The following is a 16,582-nucleotide window of genomic DNA, read 5'->3' as shown; positions in this document are numbered from 1 at the left end:
CTTTGATGGAGTTTGCATCTAGATTTATTTTATAAGAAGAAAAACATTAAACTTTTAAACGTTATAACATCACTCTTGACATCAACCACTAAATTATTATCCAAACACTAATAATACATTTATATTTTATTAAAAAGGTGGTTATTGTAGATTTGGAGATATTTGTTGTATTTATATAGCCATCTGTTTCAGAGTAAGAAGATAGTACACAATTTTATTTCTCCTTTAGAGAAGGAATTTAAAAATATTTATACTTGTTATTTTAAAATGCTGTTCATATGGTTACCAGGGGGAAAGAATTCAGATCCTAAAGGATCAGTCATATCTCCAGTAGTGTTTCCTCTTCAGTTTTCGTTTTTTAATGTTATTGCACCTTCTGGATGCTGTATCTTACATGAGGGACAGAATAGTGAGCTACAGATATTTGAAAGGTAGAGACATGAAGGAAGAACTGGCCTGGTTTAGTACAAAGAAGCCAGGGGTGGTTTAGTGAAACTCAAAAGTGAAACCAAACAGAATTCAGAAGGCACTTGAGACTGTCTTTTGCACGGCCTTTGAGACAAGTGAGCTTCTGCAGTCCCTGTGATGTTTAAAAATACCTCTCAAACACTAAGCATATGTGTATAGGTAGAAAGCATCCTGGACCATATTATTGATTTCAAGTCTGTGAATCTGAGATCAGCCTCTTCTGTTTATTAGTAGTTAGTGCTTCTGACATGGTAGACATTTTTAGTTTTTAAATCAGGGTGGTTAACAGTCAGCCCCCTTTGCCAGCTTAGTTGCTACATGTTATGGGGTCCTTTGGAAATACACTCTGGTTTTCCATTCTCAGGTAGAACCCAAGGCAAAACCTAAAAAAGAAAAGCTATGTTTAAACCTGTAAATCCTGTGGGAGAGGGAGGAAAAGTTTTTATTTGCAGGAACAGACCTTTTTTTTTTTTTCCTAGAATAAGAGCTTCAAGGGAATAGTGTCTTGATGAAGAAACTAATTAGCCATGCAGTGTGAGCCACTTTGTGTAGCTTGATTTTTCTATTTTGTAGAGAATAGGTATTCCATTTCCCCAATGCAGCTATGGGAATTTTGTAGATTGGAAAACGCTGTGCTTTGTGGAATCTCAAAACAAAGTCACCCGCTTGCTGTGCTTGGAGCTTCTCATCTCCTGTGTCCCATTTCTGAGCCCTTTGGCTATAAATGTTTTGGTGAGGGGTGGGGTGAATATAGATATCAATTTTAATATTTCACCTCTTAACACATATCATTTGGTCATATGCTATGAATTCTGCACTCCTGACTCTGTCTTTTTTCCATGATGACATTTTAACCAGCATGTAATTGTGGATGTCAACTGGAAGTCAGAAAATATACATACCTTCTTCTTTCTCTTGTTGACCTTTTTGGGATATTTAATGTTTTTAGCGGAAACAGTGTCTGAAAGACATCTCATCTGGCTTTCCACATAATCAGAGTAGGATTTAATCTGGAGTGGGAAATGTTCAGTTATGCCATTTGGGCCAAAGGTTCCCTCACACGCCGACACCAAAGGAGGACCTGTTTTAGGATACATGGTACTCTTCACAAATGTAAGTTTCTTTTCAAATTTCTTTTCTGGGTCCTGAGGTGATTTCCCTCTAAGTTTTTCCTCCAAATCTACCAAATAAACCCTAGTAAGTAGTAAGCAAAGCTAGATTCTGAATTCAATTCTGCTTAGGATAATTTTGTAGTAATTGTTTTTATAGATATGATGGCCAGCAGCAAAACAGTGTTCCTATATTAGAGACACATACATCTATAAATTTCTATGCAGGAAGTAATGTCATATATGCTGCTGTAACCCATGTATATTCTTTCTTCTCTACCTGTCACTCATTCTAATCCCATGGCTATTTAAATTCATAAACATATTGGATGTATATTATTGCTAATTTTATTTCAGAGCTCAAAATATATTGAGTTATCTGATAACTACCATGAACTTTTACGATGTTTGAGTAAATTTTTATCACTCATTATACACAGAGACTGAAACAAATTTTCCCTCTAAATTTGCCCTCTCTCACAATCACAATCTCTTATTTGACCATAACAACAAAATATATCATTACATGGTTTAGAGCACCATGTCTCAAACTTGAAGGTGCACAGAAATCAACCAGGGATCTTGTTAAAATTCAGATTCTGACTCGGTAGAACTGCAATCGGTCTGGGATCCCAGGTGATGCCAGTGCTGCCAGTCTGCAAGCGGCAAGGGGTTAACTTTTCCAGATGAAATTCTGGTCTGCAAAGCTGACTACATTCTGAAAAACTTATACAGACAACTAACAATAGGGCTGGTAATTCTACCCTTGCTAACCTAAAACCTTAGGTTAAATTTATCATTATGTTTTGGACAAAATGAAGAACCTAGAGGTCAGGAAATATAGGCATCTACCTATGTGAGCCTTAAAAAAAACTGTATCTCATCTGAAATGTGTAATTATCATAGAAGAGAAAGCGACTAAATAAAATTATTTTAGCAACATATACCAAAGCTTAAGCTTCTGGAGAGACTACCTAACATTCTATAATAGAATTAGCAAAACGGTTATCAAACCTATTAATGGCAAGGATTGAAGTCCAGTAAGGGATGTAACAAAACTACAGTCACTGAAGCAGCATAAATGAATGTAGTGTCCTCAAGAGGCCTCCATTCAGCTGTGTCCACTAGCTGATGAATTCAGGATTTAAGTGAAATTAGGTCAGATGCCAAAGAAATCATGTAGTAGAAAAATAAGCATTTTAAAACTAAATTGCAATATTAGACATTGAATTCTGATGAATGGAAACATCTGGTAAAGTGTTTTCATGACTGGAAAACATCTCAACTCAGAAGTTACCTTGTTTTTAATGTAGTTTCTCAGGACTAATTTTTTTAATGGCCTGTTTTTAGTTAAAGGGGAAAGCTTATAATTAGCAAAACAATTCATCATTGAGTAAATTTTAACAGAACTATTTCATGCCCAGTCTTTTGTGCTTGGGGAACACTAAAGAGACAGAAGATATGGTTTGTGTGCTCAAGGTGTTTACAGTCTGGTCTTGGAAATACAAACACGTGAGAAACAGTGCTCAGCAAAGACAGAGCTCCCCCCACCCACCGAAATAAACCAAACACATGAAAACAAATTCTACAATAGCTTATATAAGAATATATGATAACGTATATTTCAGTAACAAATTATAAAGTACAATCTAAAAATGATGTAGTTGGTAGTAAGGGCATTTTTGGTTGTGACAGTGACAGTGATATAAGGGCAGGACTAGCATTTAGTAGACAGAACCATGGTTGCCAGATGTTCTACAATGTGTACTGCTGTGCAAATGCTGTGCAAATGCTGCACCCAAATAATTTTCAGCTACAGTGCCCAGGATGCCACCACTGAGAAACAGTTTCAGGATGTCAGAGTTAAGTAAAATCTGAAAAGACTGGAGACATCACGAGAAGTGTATTCATGGTATGTACCTGTCTTTGTCCTTTCTAAATCCTAAAATTCTAACAAAGTGGAACACAAAGGAAGCACAAAGAAATGAATTTATGTGTGAGACTTTACTAGTTAGTCTATCTAAAATTATTTACCAGCTGCAAACTGCTGCCTAGAGTTCATAGTAGAAAATTAGAGCTAAAGCTGATCTGTATCATTTTATAGATGAGAAGACTGAGATCTGGGGAATTTAAGTGGCTTGTTTTGAGGCACTTAGTTCTGACTTCCATGGGCAGTATGCTTGCATGTATGTTAGGTAATGTTCTGAAGGTGATTTTAGGCAAGATCTTGGTTCTCATAAAACAAAGCTGTAAGTAAAACACATTCTTGCATATATCATTCTATATGCCTATGTATCTTTGCTCTGTGTAGCCACTGTTACTGCCATCTCTATGTATATGCACATACTGTTAGGGAGAAAATAGAGAAGACAGCAAGCAAAGAGAGGAAAGCATACTTTTAGACTTGACAGATTTAAGTTATAGATGAAGGCAGTTATCATTGGTTATGATTCTAGTGGCAATGATTCTAATTCTTCCTAACCCTCTCTTCTACCCAAAACTCTTGCACATCTATCCTTACTAGCTGAAATAACTTCTATAAGGGAGGAAACTTCTTGTTCTGTAATGCTTAAAGTTCAGGTAATACTGGGAGATGTAGTACTATGATTTAAGTGCTCAAAAACTTATAAATGACTGATGATTTTTTAATATTGGTAGCAGATTTTAAGTAGGATAAAGCCACCAGGCCCTCCTGGGGTATTGGACAAAGGGAAAAAACCAAATGAAAGAGGTTGTCAAGATTTTTGCTTATTTCATAGTTTTGCGTTAGACCTGTGATGGACATTCCTTTCATGAATATCAAAAGAGCATGACCTAGCTACAGCCTGATGCATGATACATATTTGCTGTGGGTTGACCTGGAGTCTTTTAAACCGATTCTTTTCCAGTGTCTGCCTTCAACTAAGAGTGTGGAGTAAAGCAGTGGAGAAGATCACACTCTGAACCCAGTAAAATGCTTATCACCAGAAAAAGGGTGATTCAAAGGGACAATTTTCAGCCCGAATGAATTCACTTGAAATGAATGCCAAGCTTAACTGAATTAAGTTGTGCGCTTTCAAATCCACTGCTGTGAGTTCAGTAGACAGTTGTCTGGATTTTACATAGCTCTAAGCTAAAATCATAGGTCAAACTGTGACTTTTGGAGCCTCATACACGGTTTGAATTTCTACTCAGTTTTGAGTTTGCCAGCAAATGAACAAGTTCCTGTTAATAATGAGTAGACCAAATTAATCGCTTCAGGTGAATATCCTTATGTGTGGGTGCATCTCAAAGCAAGTTTGAAATTCTAGCTTCTATTTAATTTACTGGAAAAAAAGAAGTTTATTTTGGTATTTGTGATGATTTCTTCTTTTTATCTGTTTTCGAATACCAGGAGACATCCCTGCTTATGTGATTTTTTGTTACTTCAGTTTCTAAATGGAACAAGTAGTATGAAAAAGTACAGTCATGGAGAAAACTATTCTTAGTTCTCATTGATATTTGAATGTCTTGTTTTCCCACGATACTGATAGCATAGCTCTCTACTGGAATTTGCCTTGGGCAGAGGTGCCAAAGATGTTTTCTTCTGGCCCCATGATTTGTGAAAACCACTTTTAACCTGTGTAAGTTCCTTATTTTCCATGAGTTAAAAATGAACAAATCTTTACTGTACTCTTCAAGAAGAGATTTTAAGGGAAAGGTACTTTAGGGGGCTATAAAATGAATATAAGACATAGTCCTTGCCCTGTGGAAGAGATAGTCAGGTTGTTGACATTAAAGTATCACAAAAAGAATAATTACAGTCTAAGGTATGCAAAAATATTGGAACAGACTAAATTCACTGAAGTGAATTTAGAATCCTTCTAAATAAAGGATTGGTCTGAGTGGGTGGGATTTAATCAACAAGTGCATCTAGGCAAAGACAATTTTGGAGACAAGTCATGGCTTGGTAGGAGGAAGGTTTTCAGGCTGAGGGCACTAAAAGCATGGGTGAAGGACAGTGAAGCTGATGGACAGTGCGTAGAATGTCCGAGGGTCTCCTCTGCCCAGAATGTTCACAGCTCATGGCCTTTGTATTTGGCCAAGTACCCACATCTTGAAGAATATATGTAGCTAAGAAATGTAATTTTGAAAACCAATTTGTCTCTATTTAAGCATTGATTACTGACCTAATTAAATTCCCTTAATGTCATATACTAATTTAATGTAACTGATTATTTTGCCATATTCTAGATATTTTTAAACAAAGAAGACATACCTAGATGTAATTATTGCAAATTATTAATATATTACTATACTTAACAGTGTGGGTTTAAGTAATCTTATTATTATTTCTCTGTTCTTTTTTATACCTTTCTAGGGTTATAGATCTACTTATTTAGATTTCTTTCAGGGGGTTCAGTAATAATATTTTTTGTGTCTTTTTGGAATTGTGTAATCTTTACAGGGCCACAAGTAGAAGAACCCCTTCTTAGAACAGCCATGGTTACAGGATCTGAGTTGTTGACTGTTGGGGTCCTGGATGCTTTTTTCAAGTCAGAGATTCACATCTGAGTCACGGGTTGGCAGTCAAGCTGAGTTTTCTTTTTAAGGGTTAAATTTCATATGTGTTATTAAAATTTAACTTACTTAAAAAAATGCTCTCCACACTGGTTCACATAGGTTTTCTTTTTAATCTTGTTTCTCTCCACCAGATGTGTACTTTGTAATACGTTGCTTAGGAAACATTGTCTGCCCTTTAGCCTGTTGCATTACATCCACCCACCTGGTCTGCTGTCATTGGAACATGCTGTGTTGCTTTTCTTTCTACACTCATGCTACTTGGACCCTCCCCACAGGCCCTGATCATTCATTCCTGCCCTTGATACAGTTCCTTGCTACTTTTTTTTCTAGCACTTCTTGGCTTACTGAGAGTTCTGTATCTTAAAATCAACCATATCATGTTATATTCATTCTTTTATATTATAGCTGCCATTTGGCCTTTATAGTAACTTTTTTCTTTTGAAGTCATAATGAACTCATGGTCTTTCAACAACTCAGCTTGTTCTATTTAACCATACTTTTATTTTTCCTTTTGATGCTCAAATAAATAATCACAGTTTGGTCAGTGGGAACCCCTTCCGGCAGATTCCTTTGTCCTTCTAGCATGATCCCTGACATTTTTGAAAGGATGCTAGTTTTCTGGTAACAGCTGGATGTTTCCTGGCTCTTTCACACTTCCTGCACTGTGAACTGGAATCTATTACTTTCCAAAGAGTTCTTCCTTTCCTTACTGGAGAATTGGAACGTAGGCCAAAATCTGGGCACTAGGGGTGCACATGAAAGTTAGTAGTGGATAAAAGGGCTACTGTTTGGTGGTTGGAAGAATCTATGATTTTGGGGTTTGGGTTCTCAGTGTTTTTTTCCAATTTGACATTCCATACTTCTGTCTCTGAGTTTTTTAATATATGAGGTTTTATTTTTCACTAAGACCTTTTACTGCACTGACCATAAGCATTTTGCTATGGGCAGAAAGATTCTATTTGGGGTGGGAAGCATTTATTCAGATTGCTGACAAGTTAATATAAGCATTCAACTGAAGACTTATACGCGGGGGAGTAGCACCAGTGTATACTCTGTCTTTTGGAACCCTCTTTCATTGCTAAGACCCGGACTGCTCGCTTTTCTCTTCATGCACCCTGGATACTTAAATAATTTTTTTCTAAGAATTCTCCTTCCTTCCCTTCTTCTCCCCTCTTACCCGTCTTCCCCCTTCTTCCCTCTTACCCCTCTTCCCCCTTTCCCCTTTTCTCTTTTTCTTTCTCTTTCCCTCCCCACCACTCTTTCCCTTTTCCCTTTTTGAGACAGGGTCTCACTATGTTGCCCAGGTTGGAGTACATGGAGTATAGTGGCACGGACTCTGCAGCTCACTGCAGCTTCGCCCTCTCTGGCTCAAGAGATCTGTCCAACTCAGCCTCCTGAGTAGGTGGGACTGCAGGTGTGCACTACCACACCTGGCTAATTTTTGTATTTGTTTTGTAGAGACAGGGTTTTTGCATGTTGCCCAGGTTGGTCTCGAGCTCCTGAGCTCAAATGATCCACCTGCCGCAGCTTCCCAAAGGCTGGGACTACAGGTGTGCATCACCATGCCCAGCCAAGTTGATTGTTTTCTACTTTTATTTTGTCATTTGCTAGTAGTTAGCAAAAATGGTAAACGTGAAATGTTTAAGAATATTTATGGGAAATGTTTTAAGTTGAGAACCTTGTTAATTTTTTTTTCTAAAAAAGTAGGAAAAGGCTGCCACTCTTCTGTCTTAATGATAGAATAGAGAAGTTGGTTTTCCACAGGTGCATAGTTTTCACTGATTTTTATAATTATCAAGTGTGCCATAGTCAGATCCATTAAATGAGAGGCTACCTGACTCAAAATATATATTGTAAGGCTGTTAAGGCATGAAGATGGAGAGAAAGCTGTACTTGCAGTAGATTCCGTAACAGTTTCTCTTGCTTAAATTGTATAGGCTCAGAGAGCCATCAAAATTTCTAATTGGAGTTCCTCTCTTTCCTGAAGCCAACAAATGACTTTTTTGCTTTACTATATTTTCTAGAACTTAAAATACAATGTTAAATCAAAGTGATGAAAGTGGATGTCCTTGAATTGTTCCTGTTTTTACGTGAAAAGCATTTAGTTTCTCACCATTAAGTGTGATGTTACATGTAATGTTTTGGTAGATGCTGTCTATCAGGTTGAGGAAGTTTTACTCTGTTTTTAGTTGGTTGAGAGTTTTTATCGTGAATGGATACTGAATTTATCAAATGCTTTTTCTGAGTCTATTGAGATGATCATATGAGTTTTAAAAAACTGTGCATTAGTTATCTGTTGCTTCATAACAAATTATCCCATAACTTAACATCTTAAAACAACAAACATTTTTTTAAAATCTTAGTTCCTATGGGTCTCCTGCAGATGCTCCTTAGCTGGCTCAGGGTCTCTTATGAGATTCCACCACTCGAGCACGAAGCTGGAACTTTGGTTGGCCCTGAAACTTTACTCACAAGGTTGTTTGTAGGCCCTAGTGTTTCTGCACATGTGCCTCTCCACAGGGCTGCCTCATGGCATGGCAGTCGACTTTCCCCAGGTCTAATGATCTAAGAGGGGAAACTCAAGACAGAGAGAGAGCACCAAAATAGAAGAAACATTTTTCTTATAATGTTTTCTCAGAAGTGGTATCTTATGATTTTTGCCGTATTATATTTATGGGATACAAGTCAACAAATGCAGCCCACACTCAAGAGCTGGGGATTACATAAAAGTGTGAATACTTAGAAGTGGGTGTTACTGGGAGCCATGTTAGAGACTACCTACCACTGTATGTTAAACTGGTGAATTATACATTTGTGAATGTTAAGCCAACCTTGCCTTTGTGACATTAGTGTGACATTGTCATGGTTTACTATCTTTTTTTACATATTATTGCATTCAGTTTGTTGAAGATGTACCAGTAATTTTTCACATCTGTGTTCATGAGAGAGATTGATCTATAATTTCCTTACAATGTTTTTGTGCGATTTTGGTTTTGGAATGACACTGGCCTTATAAAATGAGTTGGGAAATATATCCTCCTCATCTATATTTTGAAAGAGTTTCTGTATAATTGATGTTATTTCTTCCATTAATGTTTGGTTCAACTTCACCAGTGGTGCCATCTGGCCCTGGCATTATCTTTGTGGTAATGTTTTTGACCACAGATTCAATTCCTGTCATAGACACAGGCCTATTCAAGTTATCTATTTTTTTTTACTGAGTGATCTTTGATTAGTTTTTGTCTTTCAAAGAATTGGTTTCATCTAACTTGTGGAATTTATTGGCATAATGTTGTTTATAATATTTGTAGAAAATCTGTAGTGATGTCACCGCTCCCATTCCTGATAGTAATATTGGCAATGTATATTTTCTACTTTTTTTTTCCCCCTTATCTGTATGGCTAAATGTTCATCATTAAAAAAAAATCTTCTCTGAAAACCAGCTTTTGGTTTTATTGATTTTTCTTTATTGTTTTCTGTTTTATTTATATCCACTTTCTTATTTATTATTTCAGTCTTATTTTGGTTTTTATTTGCTTTTTTTCTTTCCTTTTGTGTGTGTGTGTGTGTGTGTGTGTGTGTTTAGGTGGACGCTGAGGTCATTGCTTTGAGACCTTTCTTCTTTTCTCTAGTCATTTAGTATTACAAATTTTCCTACAGCTAAAGTACTACTTTAGCTGAATCTCACCATTTTCATATTTTGTGTTACTTTTATTTAGTCTGAGATGCTTTCTAATTGCCTTTCTGTATTAATTTAGTCATGAACTATTTTCTGTCATTCTTATCTTTTACTTTCTCTCTCTGTTTTAAGTAATTTGATTTCAATGGGCCCTTACATTTTTTTTTCTTTCAAATTTTCTGTGTTTGCAGTTCATTGACTTCTCAGGCCCATGTATTTATGATTTAATTGCCTTAGTGTCGTGGGTGGTTTTTTTTCTACTGCCTTCACATCCTTAAGAAGAGCACAAAAATCCTTAAAAATATTGCACGCTCCAACATACTTGTAATAAATTTTTACTTTTTAATCATGACTAGAGGACTCTGCCTTGAGTCTTTTAAAAATATCTTCAGCTGTTTTCTCGTATGCTAAAAAGTATGATAATATTCTTCTCATTTGACTTAGTTAGATAGAATTCAGCCTGTGCTGAGTAGTTGAGACATACTCTTAGGGTTGATGTTTAACAATTAAAAATTTTTTGTTTCAAAAACTTGAAATGGTTTATTTTAGTTATATATACTTTTCTACTTTAGTGGTTTTAAAAACATTACATATGTTGGCATATTTATTATAAAATTCAAACAAGAGTGTTCAAAAAATTGCTAATCTTACCCATTCAATTCCACATGTCTGGAGATATCTGATGTTAATAGTGTGGTGTGTTTTCCTATATACTTTTCATTATGCTCATGCACTCACAGATATCTATATCTATGCATCTGTGTCTGTATTTATATCTGTATCTGTCTACTTCTATCCATATACATAGCTGCATTTAACCCCCACATGCAATCATTCTATACATATTAGCACTGTGTATCGGTGGGTTCTGTATTCACATACTCAACCAACCACGGATCCAAAGTATGTATTCAAAAACTTTATATTTTTACTTAACAATGTGGGCTTTTCATAAATGTCTTCTGTTTTTCTGCTTTTGATAGCATATAGGGATGTGGGAACTTTTTATAAGAAGAAAAACATTCCATAAACAATTTTATTTATAATTATATTTTCTTTAGAGAGAACAATTAAATTAGCTAGCTTTACAGACAAGCCAGAGGCCATCAAATTATCTAATAAGGACAACAAAGTCTCCAGAGTATAGGGAGAATGACAGGCTTAGAACATAAAGTAAAAAGCAAGGAGCAAAAGTCACAGAGACTAAAATAAAATGAGAGGGTAGGGCAGGCTGGGCAGGAAGAGAATGGGTAAAGAAGGAAGAAGAAGGGAAGGAAGTGGAGGTCTAGTAGAGTAATGTAAACCAAATTTTGAAATGAATGCTTTTTGGTGTTTTTCTTTTACCATGTTATTTCTTTTAATCCATTAGCTTTGAAATAAAGAAAACCCCCACCGTTGTCCTCAGTTCTTTAATATCTCTAACCATTAGCTCCATTCATTCCAATTGGCAGATGAAATCAAGATGGGGACAGATTTTAAGCATACATATTCATGCATAAAACTTTTAAACAACATAATGCGCTTTCCTTCTCTAGCCTAGGTTAGCTGCTTACATGATGACCCATCAGTTAGTGTGCATCTGATTTGCCTATTTTTTGTTTTTTAAATTAAGGCCAGTTACCCAACCTCTTAATGATTCAGAAATAAACCACTTCCAGTCAGATGGTAAAACATGTGACAGAGTTCAAGAATCATCTTAGGGTACTACTAGCAGCCTGGGCCTTAAGTTTCTCATTTTAGAGGTAGATTTTTTAGTGTAAGCTCTAAGTGAGTATAAACAGAATGATTGTGAGAAATTTTTTGTACTGTAATTTATGCTGATGCAGCTTTTAGAATGTGGGCTTTTTGGGTATTTCCTGAAACTGAAATTGGCATGCTTTCTAGAGTAATATATTGCCATGTTTAGTGATATTAGAGTTGCAGTGAAGAGTTCTGAATTTAATTTCTTCTTTTCTCAGATATGTGTCACAAAGATGTCTACACGGAACTGCCAGGGAATGGACTCAGTGATCAAACCCCTGGACACAATTCCTGAGGATAAAAAAGTCAGAGTTCAGAGGACACAGAGTACTTTTGACCCATTTGAGAAACCAGCTAATCAAGTAAAGAGGGTGCATTCTGAGAACAATGCTTGCATTAACTTTAAGACCTCCTCCACTGGCAAAGAGTCACCTAAAGTTAGGCGGCACTCCAGCCCCAGCTCGGTAAGTGCAATCTTTTTGTTTATCACTGGGTAAACAGAAGGAATAGCCCTCTTACAATAATAGCATGCTGTGCTGGAAGACAGCATGAAACTTTATCAGTGCCTTATTATGCATTCTCTCCCAGAGTGGTTGAATGTTTTGGAAGAGAGAGAGCAAACTATATATGGACTCCTTATTTATAAGCACTAAGCAAGCAAATGAATGAAATGATTCAACTTATTTTTGGAAAAATCATTTTTCCCCCTTAATTGTTTCTAGTTAGAGGAATTTATAATTAAATGTCTTTTGTATTTCAAACCCTTGGAGAGGTTATTGAACTTTACTGTGTAGGCAGTAAGGATAGTTTTGAAATTAGCAAATTCACAAAGAATTTCATTGCAGAATACATGTCAAAATTTGTTCACTTGTGTTAATCCAGTCTTTTTGTGGGGGTAGTCCACCAGTCTTGCTCATGTGACTTCCCTAAAATGACAAATTGAAGTTCTTTTCCGGGACAAAGCCCTGTACTGAATGGAAAATGCTGGAGTAGAAATCTGTGTAGGGTAGATTCAATAGGACCAAAGGAAAGAGAATGTCCAGAAAGAAGTGTTAGAGGGAAACAGACTTTAGATATAACTAGTGATTTACAAGTTAGAAAGGAACACACCAAGAGAGACTGTTCTCTGTTATGTTTCTATTCTCAAATACATTTTTTTCCTATTTTTTTGGCTTAAATTAATATACATTATTTACAGTTGTATGATAATATAAATTTTGGTCATAGAGAAACCGCAAGTGTGCTATGAGTAAATTTCCTTCCTTGCACAACTTTTTGATTTTCTTAGTTGTCATTGTCTACTTTTCCTTTGTTCAAATTAGCATAATTTTAAACACAATTTGAGGCCTGCAACTATTTGCCAAAACTGTAAAATGCCTCCAAAACAAATCAGATAATCTATCAGTTTTTCTCCCTCACTGAGATTGCCCTGGCAGTTCTTTATAGCCATAATTTAATATAGATTGGTTAGTCTCTAATCCTATAGTCATGAGGCTTCCTCTTCTGAGAATGTTTTCCTCCTTTTTTAATGTTAGATACCCATTCTCTGGGTTACGTGTCTTACTTGTTCTTGGTTTATTTCATTGTTTTAAAGTATATCCTCCAGTAGCTTCTTGAGAAAGGGTGATGGGGGGATTTGCCATATGACTATGTTTTTATCTGTCATTGATTACTTCATTAATAATCTGGTCAAGTATATGATTCTAGTTTAGAAAATAATTTTTTCTTAGACTTTTGAATACCTTGTTTTATTGTGTTCTAGGTGCCTAGATTGTACTAACATCCCTAGACTATTCTGATTTCCCAATTCATTCTTTATCTGCTTTTTTCTTTGTGGAACTTTCTAGGACTTTCTTTTTATCCCTGGTGTCATCCTTTTTCTTGGTGTTCAATGGGTGTTTTCAGTTTTCAAGTTAATTTCTTTCAGTTTCAACAAGTTGTCTTATATGTTTAATTTTTTTAATCTTCTCTCTCTTTTAAAAGAACATTTTCATTAGATGGATGTTGGCATTATTGGATTGATCTTCTAGTTACCTTACCTTTTCCCTATTATTTTAAATCTTTTTTTCCTACCTTCTTGGTTTTTTTAACTTTAATTTTTAACCCTTTAATTGCATTTTTAATTATACTAGCATTTATTTCCGCAAACTCTTTCTTATTCTTTGAATGCTCTTTTAAAAATTATCCTGTTTTATTTCAACGAATAATGTATCACTTCATATGTTTCTGAGGATACAAAATGTAGCTTGGGAAATTTTTTTTCCTTTTACATATTCTCTGAATTGTTTCTGGATTTCCTTTGAGTTTCTTGTTTCTGTTTATTTGTTTTGGTCTCTGCCTTACCTGTTGAGATTTTTGGTGGGTCTGTGTCATGCCTCTTGGAAAGAAACTGTTGGCTCTCAGTTTATGTTATGAGTAATGTACTCAGAAGCTGATTGGAAGCTTTGTGCCTGGGTGGCTGGTCAATTGGTGGGCTTCAGCATAGGAACTATTGGTGAAGACCTAGTCGTCTTATTTAAGTACTCTCAAATGTTACTATCTCTTGATCTTGTTTTCGTTACTGGGTGTTTCTCTGAAAATGGACTTTCCTAATTTATTTTTTTTAGGACATATAAACCTAGCTGTCACTATTCTGAGATGATCAAGAAGGGACTGAGGACCTTTCAGTTCTCTCTGCAGACTTTCTCATGATTTTTTTTTTTTTCCATTCAGTATGATTCTTCAATCTGATATCCACTCTGCCTGGTATCCAAGCCCCAGTTGAATTCTCTGATTCAACCTCTTCAGGGAATACATCTCTGGCGGAACTAGGAAGGGATAGGGGGCTGGCTGAGGGAGACTAGGGGCAAAGACCTCCAGCTTAAATTCACTCCAACTAATCATATCATTTGTAGCCCCAATTTGAACTTCAGCTTCAGTTTGTGAGTATTTTTGGGACTCTGAAGTGTGAATTGACTTATTTCTTACTGGCTTATGCCTTGGATCATGTAGGTATCAAGGTTTTTTTTTGTTTGTTTGTTTTGTTTTTTTGTTTTTTTTGTTTTTTTTGTTTGTTTGATGATGTCACACTCATCCTAGGCAATGTGACCTCTCAACCATTTGTGTCCTGTCTTAACATTTTTATTTCTGTCTTGTCTCTAGTGTTTTCTGTACTAATTTTGATTGCCCTTAGGGGTTTTAATTTTACTATTGTTTTAGTATGGATTTGTAAGGGGGAGAGATAAATACACGTGTTCAAGTCATCAAGCTTTCTGGAAAATTTTCACTGTTTCTCTATTGTATTTTTAAATTTCTTTAGATCCTCTTGGGTTTACCCTTTCCTGGTTCACCCTGGGATAACTTTTTAAAATATATATTAGGGCATTTATATTACTTTGTGGGAACTGCATTGCTTTCTTTTTATTTTAGGAATTTTTGCTTCAATTCAATGTGCCCTGGAAAAGTGTCTTTTGCTTTATCAAACTGGAAATGGCTTCGTTTTCTCTTTTAGCAGGATGCTATAATATCCTGTTTTTTTCTGAGTCCTTTCTATTCGCTACCCTTTTAAAACATTTTTTTTTCTTCTTTTTAAATTATACTTTAAATTCTGGGGTGCATGTGCAGAATGTACAGGTTTGTTACATAGGTATACACATGCCATGGTGGACTGCTGCACCCATCAACCTGTCATCTACATTAGGTATTTCTCCTAATGCCGTCCCTCCTCTAGTCCCCTACTCCCTGAGAGGCCCTGGTGTGTGATGTTCCCCTCCCTGTGTCCATGTATTCTCATTGTTCAACTCCCACTTATGAGTGAGAGCATGTTGTGTTTGGTTTTCTGTTATTCTGTTAGTTTGCTGAGAATGATGGTTTCCAGCTTCATCCATGTCCTTGCAAAGGACATGAACTCATCCTTTTTTGTGGCTGCATGGTATTCCATGGTATATATGTGCCACATTTTCTTAATTCAGTCTATCATTGATGGGCATTTGGGTTGGTTCCAAATCTTTGCTATTGTGAACAGTGCCACAGTAAACATATGTGTGCATGTGTCTTTATAGCAGAATGATTTACAATCCTTTGGGTATATACCCAGTAATGGGATTGCTGGGTCAAATGGTGTTTCTAGTTCTAGATCCTTGAGGAATCGCCACACTGTCTTCCACAATGGTTGAACTAATTTACACCCCCACCAACAGTGTAAAAGTGTACCTATTTCTCCACAGCCTTTCCAGCATCTGTTGTTTCCTGATGTTTTAATGATTGCCATTCTAACTGGCACGAGATGGTATCTCATTGTGGTTTTGATTTGCATGTATCTAATGACCAGTGATGATGAGCTTTTTTTCATATGTTTGTTGGCTACATAAATGTCTTCTTTTGAGAATTGTCTGTTCATATCCTTTGCCTATTTTTGATGTTTATTTTTTTTCTCTTGTAAATTTGTTTAAGTTCTTCATAGATTCTGGATATTAGCCTTTTGTCAGATGGGGATAGATTATAAAAATTTTCTCCCATTCTGGAGGTTGCCTCTTCACTCTGATGATAGTTTCTTTTGCTGTGCAGAAGCTCTTTAGTTTAATTAGATCCCATTTGTCAATTTTGGCTTTTGTTGCCATTGCTTTTGCTGTTTTAGTCATGACGTGTTTGCCCATGCTTATATCCTGAATGGTATTGCCTAGGTTTTCCTCTAGGGTTTTTATGGTTTTAGGTCTTATGTTTAAGTCTATAAGTCACCTTGAGTTAATTTTGTATAAGGTGTAAGGAAGGGATCCAGTTTCAGCTTTCTGCATATGGCTAGCCAGTTTTCCCAACACCACTTATTAAATAGGGAAACCTTTTCCCATTTCTTGTTTTTGTCAGGTTTGTCAGAGATCAGATAGTTGTAGATGTGTGGTGTTATTTCTCAGGTCTCTGTTCTGTTCATTGGTCTATATATCTGTTTTTGTACCAGTACCATGCTGTTTTGGTTACTGTAGCCTTGTAATATAGTCTGAAGTCAGGTAGTGTGATGCCTCCAGCTTTGTTCTTTCTGCTTAGGATTGTCTTGGCTATGCAGGCTCCA

The 16,582-nt window shown here is 36.1% G+C and overlaps 1 protein-coding gene across 3 annotated transcripts in view; it reads left to right on the top strand.

Annotated features, from left to right (window-relative positions):
- CDK14 (cyclin dependent kinase 14) overlaps positions 1–16,582 on the top strand; it is a 606,291-nt gene that overhangs the window by 116,700 nt on the left and 473,009 nt on the right. For 2 of the 3 annotated variants that reach the window (XM_023226593.3, XM_023226594.2), the window contains one exon: positions 11,757–12,002. In XM_023226593.3, coding sequence (XP_023082361.1) covers positions 11,757–12,002 — 246 coding nt within the window. Of the gene's footprint in view, positions 1–11,547; positions 11,566–11,756; positions 12,003–16,582 lie in introns of those variants that run through there. The other variant, XM_023226596.2, reaches the window with a different exon arrangement.

Source organism: Piliocolobus tephrosceles, chromosome 8, assembly GCF_002776525.5.
Source record: "Piliocolobus tephrosceles isolate RC106 chromosome 8, ASM277652v3, whole genome shotgun sequence".
NCBI classification, from domain to species: domain Eukaryota; kingdom Metazoa; phylum Chordata; class Mammalia; order Primates; family Cercopithecidae; genus Piliocolobus; species Piliocolobus tephrosceles.
The sequence above is the reverse complement of the archived record's forward strand: the minus strand, read 5'-3'. Positions and strand labels throughout refer to the sequence as shown.